Consider the following 25,136-nt stretch of genomic DNA (forward strand, 5'->3'; position numbering starts at 1 on the left):
TATGGGTCAATGAAAAGAAGAATGAGGAAAAAGCAGAGATATAGACTAGTCCATACCTATGGCTTCCTGGTAAATAATTGAGCTAACTCCTTTGCAAATTATTGTATAGGAAATGAGGTGGGGAGATATGAAAACGCTCATATACATACAACTCGCCACACAACCCTACAATTATCAAGAATTTGCCCCGAGCCCAAGAGCTATGCCAGCTCTGGTCTACAGGTGATGAGCACTGCCTTTCTGAGGTTGCTTCCATACTTCTGTACCTGGATTCTTCTGTGTGAAATTATTGTTTTGGTGCCTTTAAATTGTCCAATGATCCGTGAAAGCAAGAGAGAAAAGCACATGGAGGAGCTATTGCTGGATTCCTCCATGCTCACCTGACTTCACCCTTGGAAATCTCCATGTCAACATGGGTTGCTTTAATTTGTTTTGGAGCAAGCCCAACATGTATTAGAATCACACAAGTAATTTCAGATATGAAATATAATACAAGGCAGAAAATAACTGCAACTCCAATCCATAAAGGACCAAAGACGAACTTTCACTCATTCAAATTAAATATTCGTGCTATCAGCCAACCATTTTCAGTACCGCAGGCCAGGGTAATCAATCCATAGGTCTCCTAGGCTCTAACACTAAAACATAGAATCATAGAATAGAATCATAGAATCATAGTGTTGGAAGGGGCCATACAGGCCATCTAGTCCAACCCCCTGCTCAATGCAGGATCAGCTCTAAGCATCCTTTAAGGGAGGATGTTAATCTGTTGATTTACTCAAAGGGATCTGCATAACCAAAAGGTTGTCTAAATGAACTCGCATGATGTAGTTACAAGCAATACAACACAGGTTTGCAAGTTGTAGTGACGAATGAGCAGGACAAGATGCACTTGCTCCATCCATCATGGTTAGGATGCAGTCGTAGCGATGCTGGTAGAAGCCTTCTGCTGTGCGCTGTTATAGCAGCTCTTGTGCAGGACGGGAGGGTTTGGCATCCCCAAGTATTCATGCTATGGTATATTTCTAAATTGGGGACAAGCAGCATGGTTGCTAAGCTATTGTGAGGACTGACCCCAAAGTTACAAGTTCTGACACTGCAGCCATAACCCGTTACCATTCTGTCTTCCCCTGCAGCAGAGGCACCACAAGCAGTGCTCCTTGAAGATGACTCCCAGGATGATGCTGACTTGGCGCCAGCCACTCAAACAGAAGAGCGGCCAGGTTGGCCATTGCAATGATTGCAACTGAAGAGTGTGCCTGCGGGCTTCCTTGTCTGACTTCTGGTTTCATGCAGGCATTTGGTTGAGACCAGGCACAACCAACAGCGACTGAAGGGCCCCTGCTCCCCTCCCTCTCAGAATTCCATCAGAGTGCTCTGGACCTGTTTTGCACTGTTGCTTTGTTTACACTGTTTATATTGTTACAACAATCAGTTATTAATGTTATTGTACTGTTCATATGTTATAGATTGTTTCATGTATTGTTCATACGTTCAATGCAAACCACCCTGAGCCTCCGGGAGGGCAGTATATAAATAAATAAATAAACAAACAAATAAACAAACAAACCAGACAGACAGACAGACAGACAGACAGATAGATAGATAGATAGATGCAAGGTAAACGAATGTTAGAGTTGCTGGAATATTATGACTATCCTGGTGCATTCTCAGAGTGCCCAAGACTTGGGAAGCAGAGGCCATGCAGTGCGTGTGTGTGTTCGTAAGGCTCTTATCTTTTCAAACTCATAATAGTACTTTTATTCTAGGAACTCCATTCTAAACAGAATACCGAAGAGTTCTAATCTAATCTAACCAACTAGGATGAATGGAGATGCAGGAATACATGTCCTACTCTTATGAGCCATGGCATCAAGAAAGACACTTCTGGCAAAGCATGGAAAGAACGTGTCAAAAGGTGGGAGGAAGATTCCATGGGAGTAGCAGTCTACACATCAATGGGACAGCAGCAGAGCAGAGACAGAAAGGATGCTCTATGTGCCTATCTCTTTCCCTGACTTCATTGCAACCCCCGACTGAAGCCTGAGGCTAAGAGACAGCATGAAGTCCTTCACTTCCAACATCACCACATTACTCCATGCCACTTGGGACAAGAGGACGTAAGGTTGCTAACACTCATTGACGTGTATGCAAGTGAACCATCACTTGCTGTTGGACGTGAGGCATTTTCTCCTATTGTTAGTAGCAAACCTTGTGTTGGTGTTCAGATATAGATTTTTTTCCTTGGACATAGTGACAAACATGGTTCCAGGGGTGAGATTCAGAAAAACTAAAGAAAAAAAAACCAAAAGATTAGACGAGAGTCCCAGATGAAGCAAAAATAAAATATATTTGTATATACAGGGAGAGCACCACAACAGGGCTGAAATACAGATCTCCATCCCAGCAAGGTTGGCACGGATCTTTTGTAACTTTCAAACTTGTCAATTGACAGTTCACACATTTCCATTGGTTCATGCACCATCTTGGCACCTTTGGATTGGTTAAAGCAGGGGTAGTCAAACTGCGGCCCTCCAGATGTCCATGGACTACAATTCCCAGGAGCCTCTGCCAGCATTCGCTGGCAGGGGCTCCTGGGAATTGTAGTCCATGGACATCTGGAGGGCCGCAGTTTGACTACCCCTGGGTTAAAGTCTCAGGGCAGCTGCTCTGACTCGATCCTAATGGGCTAGGTTAACTCTCTCATAATAAGGTATTGCTACAGGGTGTGATCTCCTGAGGATGCCCCCCAGGCACATTCCAGACCTGCAACATTTCATCTTTGAAGGCTGTAATGAGGCCTCTTGCAAACTGCAATAGACTCCCTTTTGTTTCCCTTATTCTGCATGTGGAATTCAGGCAGATGTGACTCTCTCGCTGGACACTAATGGCTTCTCCAGGACGTCTGATTTCCATGAAAATTTGGCCAAGCTACATTTTGCTAAAGCATATTGAAAGGTTTTACTATTTTTATGGTCCCACAGCAGTTTGGACTGTTGGAAGTGAGAAAAAAAGCCCTGGGGAAAACAATCTCAGAGTAAGAGGGGTTTTTTTTGAACAGCTTCGTAAAAGTCCATGGTGAAAAAAGGTTACATGAAACCCAGTTTCTTTCTTTGACCGAGAGACAGGCTTATTAGATCGTGGAAACTTAGTGGATATTGTTTACCTAGATTTCAGTAAGGCTTTTGACAAGGTTCCCCATGATGTTCTGATGGGTAAACTGGAGGACTGTAGACGGGATTTTGGGATGGTTAGGTGGATAGGGAACTGGCTAGAAAACTACACCCAAAGAGTGGTTTGTCAGTGGTATTTCATCGGATTGAAAGGAGGTGAGTGTTGGGGGCCAGAGGACTTGTTACTCAATCTGGTACTTTTCAGCCTTTTTATCAATGATCTGGGGGTAGAGGGACTCCTCATTAAATTTGCAGATGACATCAAATTGTCAGTTTGGTGTAGTGGTTAGGTGTCCGGACTTCTAATTTGGCATGCCAGGTTCGATTCTGCGCTCCCCCACATCCAACCAGCTGGGTGACCCTGGGCTAGCCACAGCACTGATAAAACTGTTCTGACCGGGCAATGATATCAGAGCTCTCTCAGCCTCACCTACCCCACAGGGTGTCTGTTGTGGGGAGAGGAATAGGATGGCATCTGTAAGCCACTTTGAGCCTCCTTTGGGTAGGGAAAAGCGACATATAAGAACCAACTCTTCTTCTTCTTCTTCAAATGGGGAGGAGTAGCAAACACCCCAAAAGATAGAGTTCAAAGAGATCTGAGCATGCTGGAAAAGTGGGCAAATGAGAACAAGATGCAATTCAGTAAAGAGAAGTGCAGAGTTCTACCTCTGGATCACAAAAATAAGAAGCATGGATACTGAACAGGAGATACACTTCTGGGTAAAGATGAGCAGACAGTGTGATGCAGTGGTAAAGTCTTGGACTGTATCAACAACAACAACAAGCCTTTAATAGCATATAAAAGTACAATATAAGAAGGGAAAGTGCAAAATAATCCACTGCTATACAGAGAAAACAAAGGCAGAGAGCATGCTTTAGAGTTTACCTTTAGAGTTTAGAGTAAGACAAAATACATTCACAATCTCTCATGGCAAGATATAAAAACTTTGCAACTGGTTCAATTATATCAGGGTTCTGGGATGTCAAAAGAAACTGAATCTTACGTTCATCCGAATGCAGTTCTCTTTTACACAGCAGTGAATTAAGAAATTTAGCTCAGATCGAGGAATAAAATGGATAATGGAAGAAAACGTGTGTAATTGATTCTATGCAGCATTGTCCACAGGGGTACAACCTAGCTGAATGCGGAATCTGTTGAAATCTCCCATATAGCACAGGAGAAGGTAGAGCATTAGTTCTAGTTAATGTGAATGCTCTAGTCTATGCTGTTGTGGGATGATTAGATGGTAGAAATACGCAGCTAGGGGCTGAGAGCTTGGTGAGATCCCCAAGCTCAATGGAAAGCAAACATTTCTAGCTTTACTGCTAAGTACCTGTAGTTCTATGTCTAACAGTCTGCATTTAATTGAATCAAATGCAGTCTTTTCAGATACCAGGTACAAGGAATCTATCAAGGCTGTATCAACAGAGGCAACACATCAAAATCACAGGATGTCATAATCCCACTATATCATGCATTGGTCAGACCCCACCTGGAAAAATGTGTGCAGTCCTGGAAGCCTCACTTCAAAAAGGACATGGACAAACTGAGAGGGAGCAGAGGAGAGTGACAGGGATGATACAAGGCCTGGGAACCAAGCCCTATGAGGAAAGGCTGAGGGACCTGGGAATGTTGAACCTGGGGAAGAGGTTGAGAGGGGACATGATTGCTGCCTTTCAGTATTTGAAAGGTTGTCACTTAGAGGAGGGCAGGAAAAGGTTCCTGTGGGCAGCATAGGATAGGACACGCTCTAATGGATTTAGGCTATGTGTAGAATGATATCGGCTAGATATCAGGAAAAAAATTTCACATAGTAGCTCAGCAGTGGAATTGACTGCCCCAGGAGGTGGTGAGCTCCCCCATACTGGTGGTCTTCAAACAGTGGCTGGAGAGATGCTTATCCTGGATGTTTTAGGCTGATCCTGCATTGAGCAGGGGGTTGGACCAGATGGCCTGTCTAGCCCCTTCCAATTCTATGATTCTAAGAATTCTAAGAAACTACTTCAAACAAATTATGGCTGCTGTTGAATCTTAGTAATTATTATCATCATTATTATTTTGACTTCCAAAAGTGATATAAGAATTGTCAACTTTGTAAAAATGTTCTTCTTCAGTATTTTTCTTCAGTATTTGATATTCCTAAAGCATTATTTATCAGATTTTCTGATTTCCTTAGATTTTCCTTCTAGAACCAATGCAAGATTAAACACTGTAGTATTAGGATCAAGTAGCTTCACAAGTGGTATATTTACTTGCCGTTCCTGGAAAATGCGATTCTGCAGAGTCATGGCTAACATGGAATCAATGCCATTGGACAAGAGTGATGAATTCATTGCAATATCACTTGGATCAGTACCACTAAGTTGACTCATCAAGGCCATGATATAACTGTCTTCATTTTCTATTGGAACCAAGTCCTGGGATACACTTTGCTTTGAAAGTTCAAATTTACCACCACTGATTTCCATGACGACTGGATACATGCGATTTCTGACTGCAGGATTTTGAGAAATGAAATAACTGGTCAAGTTTTTCAAGTTGAACTTTACAATAGCTTGCTGAGGATTGTTCATGGTTAAACTGCATTTTAAATATTTGTGAAAATCATTCACCTGCAGAATTGCTATACCTTTGGATTCCAATAAATTTTGAATTTCATTTTGATTTTGCAGCATTCCGAGATTCAAGGCACCCCAGTTAATGGACTGGCCTGCAAGTCCACGGTTTCTCCTGTAATGACAGAAAAAGTCCAGGAAGGAATTGGCCGCAGCATAGTTTGCCTGCATTGAATTTCCAAGGAATGAAGAAACTGATGAATAACACACAAAATAGTCAAGTTCCTGCCCTTGAGTTGCATGGTGAAGATTCATGGCTCCTGCAACCTTAGGACTCAAGACTTCCTCAAAGTCAGATATGGTCAACGCTTCAATGGATCCATCGTGTAAAACCACAGCACTGTGAAACACCCCTTTGATCGGGCACTTGGGAAAGATTTTGCTAATTGAACCGATAGCTTTCTCAACATCAGACCTGAGGACCACATTGCATTGCAGAGTGATTATTCTGCTCCTTTTATTCCGCTGTTGGATGTCATGTATTTCTTTCTGTTTCTCAACACTTGGGTTTCTCCGCGAAAGAATCACAATGCCCCCTCCTCCGTTTTCAGCAATGAACCTCACTGTTTCAAAGCCAAGCCCAGTGAGCCCTCCTGCAACTATGTAAACAGCATTCTCCTTAAAGATTTCCCCCTTTCCTCCATACAGTGGGATATCTGAAACAAGACTGCAGTGCGCATTCCCTTTTAACATTATAAAGGGGACAGCTTTTCTGGTAAGATGGGATGATGCTGAAGAACCGGTGCTTTCGCATTTCTCTATTTGTTGAAAAACCGAGCAAGGTAAGTCCTGAAGCGGCTCCAGGCACAATGACTTGACCCAGCTGGAAAAAGACACACTTTTCTTCTTCAAGGATGCTTTCTGGAATATGCTGGTAAGACAGAGAATATGAATTTGGACATTTTCATGATCCATTCTGAAGAGAGACCTTAGACATTCTGCATGGCCATGGTCACATATGACTACTACGTCCTGGAGTTTTGAAAGGCAACCTAAAACATCTTTGGGCAGCCTTTCTAGGGGAGTGAGGAAAACAAGGGCATTGCATTGACTGACACGGAGCTCCAGGTTGCTGTCAGGTCTTGTGCAGATGGTTTTCCATCCTGCTTCCTGAGCCAACAGATGCAGCACTCTGCACAAAACTGACTCTGGTTCAGTAGAAACAATGCCTAAGGATCCCTTCTGCTTCATGGCTGGCAATGTTTGATGCAAAACTTCCCATGCGATTCTAAAGAAGGATACACAGGGCACGGTTTCAAAGCATGAGAATTTCTGAGTGTTCAAGCAAACCACCTCCGGGACCCTGATCCTGGAAGATGCCGTAACGGGGTAACAGGAAACAATGTGGTCTCCTACTCTGATTTTCTTCACTTTGCTGCCGATTGCAACCACTTTCCCACTGCAGTCCAAAGCCAAGAGCTTGTGTTTCTCCACTGTCTGTGCATGCCAGTAGAGTGTGTTTCCAAAATGACTGCTGGAAACGCTCACAGGGAAGTAGTCCTCAGAATGGAGACTTATTCTTTCAATCTGAACTTCCACGCAGTGATCATCAAGAGGGAGATCCGTGGTATCCTCCAGCTCAGCAAATACGTCCCTCACTTCATAAGGGTCAGAAGAGAAAAGACCGAACAGCTTAGCATTCTGACAAGCTTGAGAAGGCAAATTGTTCTGCGCAACGTTGACCAACGAGCGTCTGATCTCGGAAACGTATATTTTCCCATGATGGATATGGATTTCGGAAAAACTATCTTTACATTCTGCTAAAACATCTGCTAAGGCTGAGATGTCTATTGCGTTTGTGGTGCTGATATCAATAATCTGAAATGTGATTTCGGAAACTTCAACCATGCAGCTTCGCATCATGCCATACAGAACAAAGCCAGGATTCATGTGGTCTACAGAATTCTCTGTAGTCCTGTATGTGATGATCTTGATGGAACAAGGAACATCCTTGGCTCTCAACGCAACGATAATTTGCCTTAGAGCTTCACAGCATTTTGTTAGTTCTGCAACCACGGAGTCTGGATCTCCTTCATTTAATTGTCGGATCCCCCACATAAACAAAACATCGCTGTAATCTTGCAGCTCCAGCTTAAATTTTTCCTGTGCAGTTGATTCCAGATTCCTGACTTCCAGCAAGCTCTCCCAGTCTTTGTATATCAAAAACCTAGAATCTTTGTGTAAGAACTTTTGGAGCTGCTTAGAGACTCCTATTCTATCTGCAAACACTGCTACCCTGGGTATACCTGAGTTTTGGACCATGTGGGAATGTGGCATTTCCTTCCATTTATTTTCAAACAGCACATCATCGTCACTTCTGGAGGTTTCCTTCATAAGAGTAATCCTAACACCTTTCATTTCCGCTAAGATGGAGCCATGTTTATCTGTAAAGCATCCGCAGAACTCTCTGTAGTTCTCTGTGGACTTGCTTATTTTCAGATATATCAACATTTCTTCCTCCAGAGGTCTGGCGATGACCAGGCTGTTTATGGAAGACGGAAATCCGATGCCATTTTTAAAAGTTTTTGTAATAAGCACCCCTGTCATTTGCAAAAACCAGTCTAAGAGTATCGGGTGGATAAAATACTCTTGCATTTCTATGGCTACTACTTTTTGCACCTTAACGAAAGTGATCGCTTCCTTTAGTTCTTCGCAATAAAAAACAACATTCATCTGCTTCAATATGGAATCATACTGGAATCCAAAGGAAGATAACAATTCATAGATTTCATTGCTGCTCACACACGTTCTGCACCGTTGAAAAATATCTTCATAGGAAATGCTCTTTTCTTCAAGAGGCATCTCCTGGTTCCATGTGATATGTCCCAACGCGTAAACTGGGCCTGATGGGGACAGTATTTTGAACTGGTTTGTTTCTTTTTGCAGTTCCACTTTTATTGTCAGACTGTGGGAATGGTCATTCAAAAGGCATGGGGATGCGAACCGCACCATCACCTGACAGAAACGTAAGGGAACTTTAGGCCTTGCGCTAGTCATCCCAGCTGCTAAAGCAAGTTCGACAAAAAAGGCACCGGGAACTAGAGTGACCCCATTGTGTTTGTGCCCATAGACATAGGGTGTCTGCACCCGAGATACAGAACATTTGAATTCTGTATTTTCATTGCTGACATTGTGAATTAAAGGGTGGTTTGAGGCTTTGTGAATCGGTTGTTGCAGAGTGTTTATGAAAGAGTTCAGCTTCTTCCGATCAAACTGATACCTGGGATATGTTGCTGGGACACTTTGATACCCATCATAGATTTGTGGCCAATCTGGATTGAACCCCAGTTCGAACAGGCCTTTTAGGAGTGTAAAAAGTACCTCGTATTCTTTGCCAGCTTGCAAGGAGGGAAAAACCTGAGTTTGCTTCCCTAATGTTTCAGTAATGTTCCTCTGCAGGGCTCTGTGGGGACCGATTTCAACAAATACGACATTCTGCTTCTCTTTCACCGAAGTCATAAGGGCCTGGGCAAACACAACGGGGTCCCGAACTTGCCTGGCCCAGTACTTGCCTGACACGATGTCATCTTCTGAGGCAGCTTTCCCAGTCACTGTGGAGATCACCTCCAGTTCAGGCTTCTGTTTCCCTAACTTGGAAAGGCTTCCGGCGATCTCTTCCAGAACTGGATCCATCATGTGGCTGTGATATGCAGCTGGTATGTTTAAAAGGTGAAGGAATGCATCTCTTCCACCAAAGCATCCCGCCAGATGTTTCTGAACAGCATGGATGGAATCCGCATCTCCTGACAAGGTACAAGACTGAGGGCTGTTAAATGCCGCAATGCACACCTTCCCAGAGTATAGGCCAATGGCTTCCGACACCTCTTGGACGGGGATGTTACCAACCACCAGCATCCTGCCTCCCGTGACCTTCGCCTGTAACCTGCTCCTGTGATAGATGACCTTGACAGCATCTTCCAGGGAAATGAAGCCGGCACAATGGGCAGCAGCAACCTCGCCGACCGAGTGGCCAAGCACAGCACTTGGCTTCAGCCCCCAGTGCTGCAGGAGCGCGACCAAGGCCACCTGCAGGATGAAGAGTACGGGCTGGGCTATTTCGGGCCTTGTCAAATCACCATGGCCATTTTCAGTCAATTCTAGGATACTCAGGGATATCCACTGCTGAAATAATCCCTCGATTTCTTGACATTTGTCTCGGAACACAGGTTCAGATCTCAACAGAGTCTTGAATATTCCTTTCAAATTCAGGCCGTTACCAGAGAAGACAAAAATCACTTGTGGGGCTTTCTTGGATGGGACCAATTCCATCTCAGCTGCAGACAGAAGCTGCTTCTCCAAGTCCTGCAGAGAAGACACCACAAATGCTTTCCTGTACTTGAAGTTTAGGTGGCTTCTTCGGCATGCAGATGTATAGGCCAGATTTGGGAGCCTTATCAGTCCACTTGTGTTGACATGTCTAGCGGTGTCTTCCAGGGACAGCTTGAGAGAGTGGGCTGAAGCTGCAGAAATTACAAACAGTTCAACAGGCCTTTTGACTGGGGGAAGAATTTGGGTTTGTTTGACCTGCCTGACAACAACATGGGCATTAGTGCCCCCAAATCCAAAACAGTTGACCGCAGCCACCCTGCCAAATTCACTGGACTCCTCCCAGTTCTCCACACGGGTTGGAATGGAGAGATTTAACTCCCGTGTATCGATGCTGCTCGTGCTCTCGGAAAAGTGCAAGGAGGGAACGATCTTTCCATGGTGCATCATGAGCAGGACCTTGATTAGGCCTGCAGCCCCGGCAGCCGACTCTGTGTGGCCAATGTTCCCTTTGACAGAGCCCATCTTGAGGGCGGGCAGGTGAGGAGACCTCTTCTTACCAATGACGTTGCCTATGCTCTCCGCCTCGGTGGGATCTCCCGCAGGGGTTCCTGTGCCGTGGGCCTCAATGTACTGCAGCCGGGATGGGTCGACGCGAGACGGATAAATGCTGCCTAGCAAGTTTTCCTGTTCCTGCTGAGATGGTCTGGTGATTGGAGTGACGGACCTTCCGTTCTGGTTGACCGCACTGATGCTGATGACGCCCCATATTTTGTTAAGATCATTCTGTGCCTGTGGTTGAAAACAGGGGAGGAATGAAGATTTGCTTAAGATTGTGAAAAGTTGGAACAGCAAACATAGAAATGATACTACGACCGGGGCACCCCACAGTTCCAATAAAATACATGCCACATTTTGCAACATAAAGTATATTTTCAGGCCACCCACCCCATAAACCTTAATATTTTAAGAGCAGAATTAAGTCTAAATATTCCTAGGAGTCTTGAGGCTTCCATGTTAAGATTTGTTGGTCTCAAGGGTACTACTTCAGACCAACACAGCTACCCATTGGAATCTATGTTTAAGAGTTGATAGAGCAGCTGAGGAACACAAGCTGGTTTTATAGTAGTACCTTCTGCAATCGTTTTAGCAGCAGGACACCGCAACCTTCTCCCCTTCCGTAACCATCTGCTTTTGTAGAGAAGGGCTTGCTTATTCCTTCAGGTGAAATCATTTTTGCTTTTGTCAGTGTTACAAACATCTGTGGGTCTATGATGCAGTTTACTCCTCCGCAAACAGCCGCTTCACAATCTCCTTTTTCATAAAAGAAAGCAGGATTTTTATTGTTTTGCTTTCCAGGAAGACATCCTTTTAAAAAAAATCTTATTTTTTACTCATTTAATAACAACAGTAAGCTTGCTAATTTTGCTTCGTCATTGAAAGCAAACTCATCTTTCATTTCTATGATTGGCATGCTTAACAGGAAACGCAATGTTCTTATCATTGCCAGTCGATAATTCTGCATTCTCCTTGATTGCAAGTTACTGTTTTGAAGGGAGGGGAGGATGTCTGTTCTGGATGTGTTTTGCTCCCTCTAGTGGTTTATTTGATATTACACTGGTTTAAGTCCGGTATAAACTGGATCTTGACTGCAAGATCGAAAAAAATTGAATCGACCACTAGAGGGCACAAAACACATGTGGAACAGATCCCACACACCCCCAACAGGAACTTACAAGTGAGGAAAATGAGACTGTGCAAAACCCCAGTAACTCAACTGTTTTTTATAACTCATAGTGAATAAATTTTATTTCCTGCAGACCTTATTTGTCTCTTAATCCTTTGGCCTGCAACCACTCCATATGATGCCGCTCATCAGCTTTCACAATGACTCCCCAAATGCTTTCTTGTGTACTATGTTATGAAAGAATAAACCCACAGTGAGTACAGTCTAAAAAAGCATAAGCAGATCCCAAGTACACAAGCTCAGAAAATCTTTGTCCTCTTGTACTCATCTCTGGTTTTCAGGAGAACATACTAGCCCTTTTCTGACAATACAACTGCATTTACCAGGAATCTACTAACTATTAGGATCTCTCAGTACATAAAGTCAGTATGTTCTGTGAATTGGACAATTTGTGCATTTATCTATTTAAAGGGCTGTCCACGTGCTCGGTCCCGTCTTCCTGGCAACTGGCGGTGATGCTTCCCACCCACCCTCCCTGTCTTTGGGCTCTGCTTCTGAGGGGCCCACATTGTGGGGGTTGTTGTGGTCCCTTGTTTGGTGTTATCGATTTTCTGTCACAGCTGGTCTGAGTCTGTGTACCAGACTGCCTGGAACAGGGGCCTCCTTAAGGGGTTCGATGCATGCGGGAACAGCCAGATGGCATTCAATTCTGGGTAGCAGAGGGTTGCCATTCTAGAACCTGGTGCCCACTGGCACCCAGCATATTCTACCCCCCCCCCATCCCCACGGTGGTTTCCAAATGGCTGGAGCACAATGCGCTACTTGCTGACCAAGTGTGCACCTCGGCTGCAAGGGAGACCTTTGGGAGTGGAGTGCCCACCAGTCCGCTGACTGCCAGAAGACAGCTCCTCCCATGCTGCACCTGCTCCTGTATACAATAAAGCTGTGACCTTGTTCACCCCAGGGACTCTGTCTGAGTGCTCCTTTGGCCCAAAACCTGCCCACTTCAGCCCAAAACCTGCCCACCTGCTATCCAATGTGACGCCTGAGAAAAGCTAGTAATCTTTAAGTCTTGCAAGGATCCAAATCATTACTGCTTAACTATATTTACACTTCATGTGGCTAAATAGGAAACATTCTTAGAGCTCATCGAAATACCTTGTTTAATTGCATGTGAGGCAATGTGCAAAACATAATGGAAAGAGGAGCAGGCGGTGTCGATAGCCATGGACGGACCCGTCAGATTAAAAGTGTATGAAATCCGGTTGGCAGCTATGCTCATTGCTGCCCCCGTGCCATCATAATGGTTTATTTCAGCGGCGCTATAGGTTCTTTTAAGCTCATAGTCTCGGTTCATCATACCTGTAAAAACATAGCAACTATAAGACATCATATAAGATGGGGAGCCAGTTTGGTGTAGTGGCTAGGAGTGCGAACTTCTAATCTGGCGAGCCGGGTTTGATTCTGCATTCCCCCACATGCAGCCAGCTGGGTGACCTTGGGCTCTCCACAGCACTGATAAAGCTGTTCTGACTGAGCAGGAATATCAGGGCTCTCTCAGCCTCACCCACCTCACAGGGTGTCTGTTGTGGGGAGAGGAAAGGGAAGGCGAGTGTAAGTTGCTTTGAGGAGACTCACCTGTCCCCTTCTGTTGCCATCTTCTACCAGTGGGTGGAATCCTTTTTGTTTCATTTGGCATTCCTTTAGTGATCCCTCCTTCCTGATCTGCTGGTAATTGTCTTTGGCTTGGGATGTGTGTATTTTAGCTCTGGTTTAAAGGCCCATTGGTGTTAATGGTTTTTGAGATGTGATTGTATCATGTATGCATTTAATCTGTTAGCTGCCCCAGTTACCTTTATGGGGGCTGAAAGATGGTCTATAAATGTTGTTAATAAATTATCTAATTAAATTAATAAATTATTTATTGATAAATTAATACATTATCTAATTAAATTAGATTTAAATTTTCATTCATCCACTAAATATGATTTATGCATATCTATTAAAATGTAAGTTTTTAAATTAGAAGGTTTATAGAGCTACATACAGAAACATCAAATAAAGAATGACAACAGCCAGATGCAACGGAATAATAACAATCATAATGGGAGCAGATAAAAATCAAAACTCCTAAGCGCTTACCATTAAACAGCAAAAACATACATCTGTTGCTAAAGGCACTGGACAATTAAAGGTCTTGGTTTGGCATCTCGAAGAAATTATTGCAAGTATATTCCAGTTTATCTTGGGGGCATTCCCCATTTGGGCTGAAAAGGCCATCTATGTGGCTGCCATGTACTGAATCTCAGATGGACAGTAACCCAGAGAAGAGCAGCAGTACAGAAACTGTATTTATATCCTCCAAAATACTGAATTTGACATGAGGTGGCACTTACTGCATAAAAGTTCAATCTTGACAACATTGCTTTGACATAGACCGTTTATGCACTGGAGGTTTCATACCGGGCTGCAGGCTGGAGTTTTAGTCGTGGCAGGTTGCCCCACCTCTTCCGGCACCCACATGGGGGAGCATTTGGCCTGGTGCACCTCATCCGCCTCCTATTTGTGCTCCTGCGCAGGAGCTGGGGCAGTGAAGTTCCCAGTGCATAAACGGTCATACTGATACCATAGGAAAATTCATTTTAATTGACGTTTGCAAGTTTCAAAAACAGTTTGGACAAGCACTACATGTTTTAGTTTGGCAGTGAAATCTTAAGTATTGTGACACCCATCTAAGTCCACTGAAGTTCAAACAATTGCCTTACCAACAAAAACGCCTGTCTTGGAGCCATTAATATTTTCTCTAGTGATTCCACCATCTTCCAGTGCCCTATAGGTGCATTCCAGAAGTAATTTCTGCTGGGGATCCATACGCTCAGCTTCCAGATCATTGATTCCAAAAAGCGTGTTGTCAAACGCATTAAACCTACAAAACAGAAGTCAGATGATGAAGAATAAATGTAATAAAATGCTAACAAAAAGCCACATGAATTAATGAGGCCATCAAATGTTTAAGAAACTATTTTCAATGAAACATTTTGGTAACTTGACAATCATTATAAATACAGAAAATATGGGGTTAAAGTTGCCCAACAATGATATCATCGATGTTATATCGGTTTAGGACAGGAGAGGCAAAGACAGTTATTTGTGGGGATTGAACCTGACACCTTCTGCATGGCGAGGAGATGTTCTGCCAGAGAGCCACAGCCAGTATCAAGCCGTGGAGGATGAGAAAGAAGTTGCTCAGACTTTAAAAGAGCAGACATCCCACAATGAGTGAGGAACAAGGTGATGCCACCTACTTCCCCCATTCTGAGGCCTGGGTAGCCCCAATGGGATTCTAACAGATGGAGAAGGAGCACGCATTAGCACTGAAGGAGGGGGGGAAACTCACAAATATTCATGCCAGTCCTGCTTTATGATTGCTTGGAACCTGGGTCAGCGTTATTTTCTACCAGAGCTATGTGATTGTTGATTAAGACTTACTCTTCAATGAAAGCGGCGTGTCTTGTGCTTGTTTTTCTCGGTTGGCTGTCGTCCGGATCGTACCAGTCTTTGATGTCAAATCTTTCAAGAGGCACCTCTGTAGTACAGTTTTCGCCTTTTTCTAGTACTCGCCAGAAACTATCAATCCCTTCACCTGTTGTGATTGAAATTTTTAGTATCGGTAAAAGGTAAAGGTAAAGGAACCCCTGTGCAAGCACCAAGTCATGTCTGACCCTTGGGGTGACGCCCTCTAGCGTTTTCATGGCAGATTCAATACGGGGTGGTTTGCCAGTGCCCTTCCCCAGTCATTACCGTTTACCCCCCAGCAAGCTGGGTACTCATTTTACCGACCTCGGAAAGATGGAAGGCTGAGTCGACCTTGAGCCGGCTGCTGGGATTGAACTCCCAGCCTCATGGGCAAAGCTTTCAGACAGCTGTCTTACCACTCTGCGCCACAAGAGGCTCTTAGTATCAGTACTTCCTTTCAAATGAATGAATCTGGGCTGTGGCTTCTAAAATCAAGGGCACACGTTATTCTGAGACAGCCGAGATAATGCACAGAGCAAGTGTGGTGGCACGGAACTCCTCTGCTTGCTTTAGTTCTTGTGCCTTCCCTCACAACAAATGCTGCTCCTTGGACTCAGGAGGCTTCCATGAGCAACACTGGCTACAATGTGAGCATCTGCAGTGGGAATATTGAATCGATAGAAGAAGAGTTGGTTCTTATATGCCACTTTTCCCTACCCGAAGGAGGCTCAAAGCAGCTTACAGTCGCCTTCCCATTCCTCTCCCCACAACAGACACCCTGTGGGATGGGTGAGGCTGAGAGAGCCCTGATATTCCTGCTCGGTCAGAACAGTTTTATCAGTGCCATGGTGAACCCAAGGTCACCCAGCTGGTTGCATGTGGGGGAGCGCAGAATCGAACCCGGCATGCCAGATTAGAAGTCCGCACTCCTAGCCACTACACCAAACTGGTGCTGATAGGAACTGCTTCCACATCCCCTTCATTGGGAGCAGCAGGGATGCCAGGCTGACCAATATGGGAACAGCTGGATTCCGAGCATCCCTACAGTGCAGCATCAAAAGACGGTATATGCTTTAAACCAGCGGTTCTCAACCTTCCTGATGCTGCAACCCTTTAATACAGTTCCTCATGTTGTGGTGACCCCCAACCCTAAAATTATGCAAGTGTTCTTTCACAGAAATTAAACCAAAACTGATCAATGCCATAAAGATCCATTGTTCATGATTGCATATAAATTGGCGGGTGCCTTCAGGAGGAGCGGCAACAGTAGTGGAGCCCCCACCCCAGCCAAGCCATGACCCCTCTGAAAGGGTCATTTGACTCCCCAAAGGGTCCCGAACCCCAGGTTGAGAACCACTGCTTTAAACTATATAATAGAGGTGTTGGGTTATCCATTTCAATTGCCATTATACTTACTTGCAAGTGAGAGGACAACCATTGAGGAAAATTACCCTTTGAAAACGGGATATACCTAGAAACCATTTTGGTTGGATTCTGCACTACAATAAAGCAACAAAGCATGATGAGACCTTTTACTTTAGTTTATTCTGTACAAATTTTGAAAATATTGTTAGTAGCCTGAGGATAGTTCTCTCTCTCTCTCTCTCTCTGATTGTAGGCTGACCAACCCAGCAAGCAACCTCCTCCCTTTAAGTTCTGGCACCTACCACTGCGACACACAATTTTTGCGGGCTTTACAATAGACATTGGGGAAAATTCTCGAGCACTGCACAGCACAACGATGTCCGTTCTGGATTCCCAGTATCACATAATTCCAGTTTGTCAGTCTCTACCTCCACTGCAGCATGAAATTGGACTGGCAATCCTAAGCAGTAATATTTTTGCAGGGGTGAAGAACTGCTATAGAACACCAGCCAGGTTTCCTTTCCAATGGAATTTAGTGCTTGCAGCCACATGTAAAATGACACGGCAAGGAAGTGCTTGGATCCAGCCGATCCCCCTCCCCATTAGATCCCACCCAATTCTCCTCCTGACTACAGTCCCCATCCGAAATAATTTCAGGGCCTGCAGTTCCCATCATCCCCATCAAAGCTTTTTTTGGTAGACACGGAGGACCATTCTTTCATTTTTCTTCAGCATAAAAACTCACCGGCTCCCACCCAGTATGACTCATCCACCAAACAACCATTACCTTAGCACTGACCCATGAAAAATCAGAATTGTAAAATTATGTGTGTGTGTGTGTGTAATAGGGGTGTTTGTAAATTATTATTGTTGTTGTTGTTATTATTGTTGTTGTTGGTATTGTTGTTGTTGGTATTGTTATTGTTGTTATCATTGTTATCGTTGTTGTCGTTGTCGTTGTCGTTGTCGTTATTATTATTATTATTATTATTATTATTATTATTATTATTATTATATACCTGCCAGTCTCGGTAAAGCCGGTTCGTGGCAGCTTACAAGATAAAAATAAAATAATTCCCTAAAAACCTGATATGCGGGTGAAACGGACACATGCCTTATTTATTCATTCAAATTATTCTTAGCTTGTTTCCTCTATGGGATCTGCATAGCCTTGGATCTGTGTTGCCTTACCTCCAGGAAAATGACATCCAATCCCCACAATGGCAATTTCGTTGTTAGCGTCCATCTTTGTTCACATTCTGAAATGGAAAGTCATTTCAATAGAGTGGCACCTGCATTTAAATTTAATACGGCAGCTTCTTCTACATCAGAGCATGCATCCATTACTAAGGCAACACGAGAGACCTAAAGACTAACAAGCATTTAAAAGCACTAAAAATGCTTTAAGGTGGAGCTTTCCAAAAAAATTAGCCTTTTGATGAAACTGGCCGTTTCTCCAATGGATCTTGGTGATCAATTTCCGACTTCTGGCATATCGTTTTCTTCATCCGATACCAGGAAGAAATAGCCAAGAATAGTGTTATAAATAATGTTCCCAATAAAATATAACATGGGATTTTTGAACTGGATCTTTTGGACTCATTTATAGTATATAAATATAATGGTGGAGCCTCCAGTCCTCCAGGAATTACAGGCACCAGAACGGAGAACTCGCAGCTGTTTGACAGTGACACAACATGGACACCCGAGATCCAAGTGGCCTGAGAATTCCACAGTGTAAAAATCCCCCTTTTTTGTCTAGTAGAGCTCAGCAGAGCTTTAACGTTTCTACAACTGCAGGCTAGGGCTACAACCTCTAGAATATTTTCCCCCTGGGAGTAAACTGCATTGAGGAAACCCAATTTACTCCCAAGGAGGGCTTACTGAGGCTGGCTCCCTCACACTGTGCATTGTCCTGCCGTGTATCCTTTCATATTTTGTGTTTTCTGTGTACTTTGGAACATTCTGGAAGAGCCCTAGCTAAGAACTGGCCTGGGAGTGTCTCTGGGCTTTCGTGCCAACCACAGAAACTGTGACAGAATATTTTTTCCCCCACAGCTTTGGCTGCTTGTTTCTTCCCCCTTTCCCATTAGTTTTCCTTTTTCTTGTCTCCTTCATCGGTTTAGGAATTCCTTTGCTTCCTGAGCTGACAAGCCTGGCAGTAGCAGCAGACCTCTGGGCTCTCCTTCCCCTTTTCAGCAGGACCCTGACCTGAGCAGAACTCCCTCAGGGGGAACCCTCCTCATGCCATCCCACCTCCCTGGGCCCGAGGAGGAAACTTTTTGCTCCTTAGGTCATCCCTGAAGGGGGCAGAATCTGGGGATCTCAGCATAGATGCCATGCCAGAGAGCCCCTCTGCCCTCTTCCCCAGGGGAACGGAGGTCTGTCAGCGAGATAAATGGAAATTCTGGGGGGGGGGCACGTGGAAGGGGTGGCAACCCAACTGGGGAAATGTGGTTCAGCAAAGGGCGGTGCTTTAGCGAGGTTGGTGATGCTGAAGGCAGAGAAAGGTGGGCAGAGTGGCGATGGGGGAGGCATTTATTGAGAAAGGGTAAAAACCAGAACACACATTCAACAACCAAGCCTTCTGCAAAAAAATCAGTGGGATGCATTTACTGACACTTGAGTTATTTAGGCCCAGAATGGGTTAATAAGGGAGTGAGAGTTACACTTCCTCATTTCTAAAATATTGTTCTCGGGGTTTGCAATGCATCCCAATTTTTTTGGGCGGTAATTTTGTCTAATGCCTGTTCCAGCCTGTTCCTTATTTAATGCCCATTCCAGCCTGCTGTGGATGTTCCGGACGCCTTTTGGCCTGATAAGGGTTAATAAAGGTGCTGAATTTCTGCCTTTTTATTCTAAAATATTGCTTTCAAATGTCTGTAAAGCATCCTGCTGTTTTTTTGCAGTACTCTTGTTTGTTTAATGGCTGTTCCAGTTTTTACCCTGTCCCTCATTTATTTAATTTCTTTTTAGATTTTTACCCTGCCATTCCCTATGAGGCTTGAGACAATTTACAACAGATTTAAAATACAAGATATATCAGCTTTAAATTTTAATTTAAAACCTAATTTCAGTCTTGCATGCCACTTTTCATATAACAATAGGTTGATAGTCCGTGGCCCAAGGGAATTCTACCTTTAACTGTAATACTGTTTTTATATGCCAATAAAGGATTTGGAAAACAAATCCATTTGTTTTTTAAAACATGCAAACTTTTGAGTTACCTAGAGCTCTTCATCAGGCTGAAAATTAAAAACATGCTAAGGGAGGGGGGGAAGAAGGGAATGTCTCAGCTCAAGCCATGCTCTTCAAGCATTTTGACTGCATCGTAGGTAGACTGTCCCCCAAAATCCAAAACAGTCAGACCTCCCAGAATCAGGTTAGAGTTCAATACAGCTCATGATGACACATGATGGATTATTTCATAAACTTTAAAACAGAAGCTTTATCTTTCAAGTTACAAATGGATAAGAACATTTATTGTTAATTCAAATGATGAGTGTCATGATCTATAAAAGAGATCTAAAAACATAACAACATGCATAGCTAATAATTTGAGCATTATACTCAGATTTTTTAAAAAAGGCTTTGAACCCATAGCAAATCTCTACCAATTGAAGGGATTTTCATCATGAGAACGGGACTTCTTCACCTTTATCTACCTGCTGTACCCCAAAATGAACATCAGAATGCTACTCTTGGGGATGTTAACCCCAGGGGCAACATAAATCGGGGGTCATAGGTCTGTAGTGGTGGAATCAGAGAATTATTGATAATGTTACTGGAAACTCTCTGCTGAATCCAACAGAGGTTGTTATATAGAATCTAGAATTTCAAACATAAAATTAGAAATTTCCCTAATAGTTGGCCACACGGAGGCAGCTATGACTTACTGGTTTTGTTGGGCTGGTAGACGGTATAAGGAGTCCTTCCTCACTGATCAGCATGAGAAATTTAAGAACATCTTCAGGGTTAGACAAGGCAAGCCAGATCTTCCTCCCATTTATGATTATAGTATTGAAAGTGAAAGTGCCTTTCCTGGCTGTTCCATATATGGTTGTAGATTATGGATTGTAATTCAGTCTCTTTACAGCAGACAGTGTCTACTTGCCCTTCCTTGCTTGTCCTCAATAATGAGGAGATTCCCAGAAGTGTAGAAGAAGAGGGGAGAAACTCAGATGGGAAAGGTTGTATATGAGCACTGTCCACATGCTGCTATGGGAATTAAGCCCTCACTTTGCCTAGCCTTTCAGGCTGGGAACAACAGGAGTTAGTTGGGTGGTCTAGCCCAGTGGCCCCCAAACTTTTTATCACCGGGGACCACTCAACACCGGGGACCACTCAACACCTTATACTGAGGCCTGGTGGGGGGCGGGTAGTTTACTCCTCTACTCTCAACCACTGTCCTAGCGCTCTCTGATCGCTATGGTAATGTTCAAACATCCCTTCAAAATAAGATACAGACATGCCACAACAATGAAGTGCGTTGTAAAGGGCTGGGGGGGGGGGAGTAAAGGGCCGGGGGGGGAGAAGGCGTCCTTCGGGGCCCACCTCCAATTAGTCGAAGGACCACATGTGGTCTGCAGCCCACAGGTTGGGGATCGCTAGTCTAGCCAATTAGGGCTCTTAGTTTTTAGCAATGGGGCAGAGAAACACATAAGGTTTAAATGGATTTAGAAGAGGATGGTTCTGCTTAGGATAGCACTAAGGTCATTTCTGCACATCAGTAAAAATAGCGTTAAACCAGCCGAATGGCGTAATGCTAAATATAATCGCGCCTCCTGACCCCTCCTCACCTTTTCCCTGTCTTGCTCTTCTCTGACACCTTTTCGCACTTCTCACCCTCCACATTGCCTGCTTGAAATAGCGGAAAAGAGCAATGTGCTTTACACGCAACTTTCTTCCACCTGTCTATCCAGCCAGGCAACCAATCCTATTTCTCAATGTTTTAAAGGGCCTGCAATACCCATTAATTTTTCTTTAATTCAATACTTCGCCGTTGAAACGCCTATGCATCTAACCATAGATGCATAGTGCTTTTTTATTACCACTTCTTATGCAATTATTAGTGTTGATACTTAAAAAAAAAATCTCATTCCTGATTGGGGGGGGGCGGCTTTAGAGAGGCATGCTTTGTGTGACAACTTTTAGGAAAAATAATTTTTGGCTTTGCCTGCACGCTTTTACATTTATTCGTTGCTCCAGGTAGTTTTCTTAAAAAAAAAAAAGTCCCTGGGAGAAGGGAGAAGGAGGCTGGTGTGAAGGTGGGACATTGGAGACAGAGATAGCATTTCTTCATCTCCATACCTTTCTTTGGCTGGTGGGCTGCTGATTGCTCTCCATTAGCTAGTGCTACATCGTTTGGTGAATCCACTTTTTGGGATTCACCAACTAGCACTTTAAAATGGAGGATGTAGCCAGCCGTTTTCCTGCATACAGGATTGCACCACCATGACACTGCACTGAAATCGTGCAATAATTTTCTGGTTGGCATATCCACAAGGATTGGCTCCTTTTTGTACTGTGCATATTAACCATGTATGGAAGATACTACTAGCATCTGTTGAATGAGGAAGTTAGCACTAGGAGTTCCTCTGTAGGGATGTCTTCTGTTTTTTACTGTAGCTGCTTTGGAAACAAGACTGAATCATGAACATGATTAAGAAGCATGTGGATTTCCTTCCTTTTCAAACGTTGTATCACCACCACCCACATAGTAGAAGCTTTTCTGTTGCAGCATACTAGGGAAATTCAAACGTGATGCAAATGCCAGAGTATCTTTTTTTGCAGAAAAGCAGACAGCATCCGCACATGATCCCACCAGCTGAAGTCAAAGACATTCCTGTGAGTCTTAATGGCTCTGGCTAAATTGCAGTGAAAGAGGTGAGCTCCTTGTGGCAGAAGAGTGACCAAGTCCATCTGTATTGAGAAGAACTGGGATATTTCAAACTTTTTCAAATTAATATGGCTATTGGAGGTCAATTCTAGGATACTAAGAGGTGGGCATTGCAGAAATAATCCTTTCTGTTCACATTAAAAAATCAGTCGCAGAGCCTTATTGGATGGAACCATTTCAGTTTCTGCTGCAGGCAAAAGCTTCTGCTCTAAAGGCTGCAGGAAAGACACCACAAATGCCTTTCTGTATGTGAAGTTTATCTAGTTTTGCCTGTCTGCAGACATATAGGCCACATTTGGAAATGTTAGCATTTACTTGTCGAACAATGTTGAGAGAATGCCCTGCAGCTGCAGAAATTATTTGCTTAAGCACTGCCTATTTATACGATTATCTGTAGCCATCCGCATCTTTCTGATGGTTTTATGCCAACAGGCCTTTTAATTGGGGGAAAGGACTTGCATTTGTTTAACAGTGCCCCTCCAAGCCCAAATTCAGCAGAGTGCTCCCACTTCTCCACACCAGTTGGTGTGAATTGGATCCCCTTATGCAGGAGATCTCGGTCTCTGTGGGTTCTTAGTACACCAGTAGATATGCAACTGTCAGCAGGAAGATGCAACTGCCAAAGTGTTACTGATACAAATTAAGCAGTCTATGGGGAGGAATTACAGTGCAGTGCCCCACAAAAGCAAACTGGAAACCGACACATGATACAGGAATACATATGCCAAAGGCATGGATATGGAATCATCAGAAAGATGCAGAGGGCTACAGATAATAGAATAAACATGCAGTGTTTAAGCATGAGCAAATAAATGAAAATTCTCAATCAATTTTAAACCAGTGGAAAAACACACTAGCTTAATGGAGAGCTGAACCATAGATCTCTGGGCATTGTAAATACACTTGAAACAAAAGGCTGCACATTTGAAAGCAGCTAATGCATATTAGGCAATCTAAATGTTACACCATTGTCACCATACCATTCTTCTGCCATTCTAATTTAGCTCCCTTTCCTGGCAAGAAAGCTGATGATGTTTCATAGCTATCAATCCAAAGATCCAGGAAGAAATTGATCACCAAGATCCATTGGAGATTAGTTCCTCTGGAGAAAATGGCTGTGTTGGAAGGTAGACACTGTAGCATTATACTGCTCTGAGGTTCTGCGCCTCCCCACACCTCTCCCTCCTAAATTCAACCCAGATTTTGCAGCCTGAGGGTTGTTGATTCAATAAGGTGAACTAATTTCTTGCTTTACACAAAAAACAGGGATTCTATCATTTGACTTACCCCTTCAGAACAAGCAACTCTCAGTCTCCTGTGTCACAAAATAAAATGTGCATTATTGTTCTGTACAACATACATTATTTGGCTTTCCAGAAAGAACACTTCTATTTTTGCTTTATTAAAAACATTTTGTTTCTTACCGTGGCCCACAGCAATATATGAGCCAGTCAGAGCTGAGTGTTGAATCGGCCAATACTTGGAAAGATGAAGGTGTGTGACAGGGACCGTTTATGCACTGGAGGTTTCATGCCAGGTTGCAGGCTGGAGTTTTAGTTATGGCAGGTTGCCCCGCATCTTCCTGCACCCACATGGGTGGGTATTTGACCCGGTGAACCTCATCCACCCCCGATTTGTGCTCCTGCATGGGAGCTGGGGCAGTGAAGTTCTCAGTGCATAAACGGTCAGGGAGAGGTTAGTCAGAAGTGAGGGCTGAGAAAGAAGGCTTAGTCCAATGGGAGTGTAGATTAAGGGTCTGAGGCAATCCTTTTGTTCACATTTCCTTGAGTGTACAAATGGGTTGCTGATGAGTCTAGGGTGTAACTTAGCGGTGGTAGAATTCTGTAATTCTGTGTATGAAATCTAACATCCACAACATCTGCTGTACTTACTGTGAATGTGCTTTGAGATCAGTCCTTTTAAGTTTGCAGTGCCAGTGGCACTAATGCACTGGTTCTGCACAGCTTAGAGCAGGGGTTGTCAAACTGCAGCCCTCCAGATGTCCATGGACTACAATTCCCAGGAGCCCCTGCCAGCAAACGCAGTTTGACTACCCCTGGCTTAGAGTGTGATTCTATGCTACACATCAGTCAAAAACACTATGGAAAGGGGAAAACATACAGAACTACAGTGACTAATACTCATAGGCAGGCTGTTCAGTCCCTGCACTTGCTGCCTTTGATTTTTATTCTATTTAGAATACTTCTATGCTGCCTGTATAAAGTCCGCTTGAGGAGGCTTGCAATTAAGAATCACAATATTAAAACACAATCCATTCAATGCAGGCTGCATTCTGAAGCTGGTAGCTGTAGGGTCTTTTCTACTCTCTCTCTTTCTGGAGCTAGATGGGAAGGTTTCTTTACAGCTGCAGTAGTGAGTTGTCAAATACCAGAATAGATTTTAGTTCCTGCCGCTTTTTGGAGCTTGCAGTGGTTCTCGAAAGGACTTCTTAGGTTTCCATCATCTGTTTCCTTATTTTGTCCTTATTTTGCTTTGGTTGCCTCTCTTACTTGAAAACTTTCCATCCCCGTCAACTTGGGAAATTCCCATGCTGGGAAAATATTGTAGTCCATGGACATCTGGAGGACCACAGGTTGACTACCCCTGTTTTAGA

At 43.8% G+C, this 25,136-nt stretch overlaps 1 protein-coding gene across 1 annotated transcript; it reads right to left on the minus strand.

The window, feature by feature from the left end:
* Positions 1–3,813: 3,813 nt before the first annotated feature.
* LOC143820761 (phthioceranic/hydroxyphthioceranic acid synthase-like) lies at positions 3,814–24,163 on the minus strand. Its single transcript, XM_077303979.1, has 7 exons — positions 23,947–24,163; positions 17,815–17,882; positions 15,232–15,385; positions 14,508–14,668; positions 12,901–13,104; positions 11,188–11,369; positions 3,814–10,847 (listed from the first exon to the last, which is right to left on the minus strand). The coding sequence occupies exons 2-7, from the start codon at positions 17,867–17,869 to the stop codon at positions 5,322–5,324; spliced, it is 6,282 nt and encodes a 2,093-aa protein (XP_077160094.1). The 5' UTR covers positions 17,870–17,882; positions 23,947–24,163; the 3' UTR covers positions 3,814–5,321.
* Between the last annotated feature and the right edge of the window lie 973 nt (positions 24,164–25,136).

The sequence above is a fragment of the Paroedura picta genome, chromosome 11, assembly GCF_049243985.1.
Source record: "Paroedura picta isolate Pp20150507F chromosome 11, Ppicta_v3.0, whole genome shotgun sequence".
Classification (NCBI taxonomy): Eukaryota; Metazoa; Chordata; class Lepidosauria; order Squamata; family Gekkonidae; genus Paroedura; species Paroedura picta.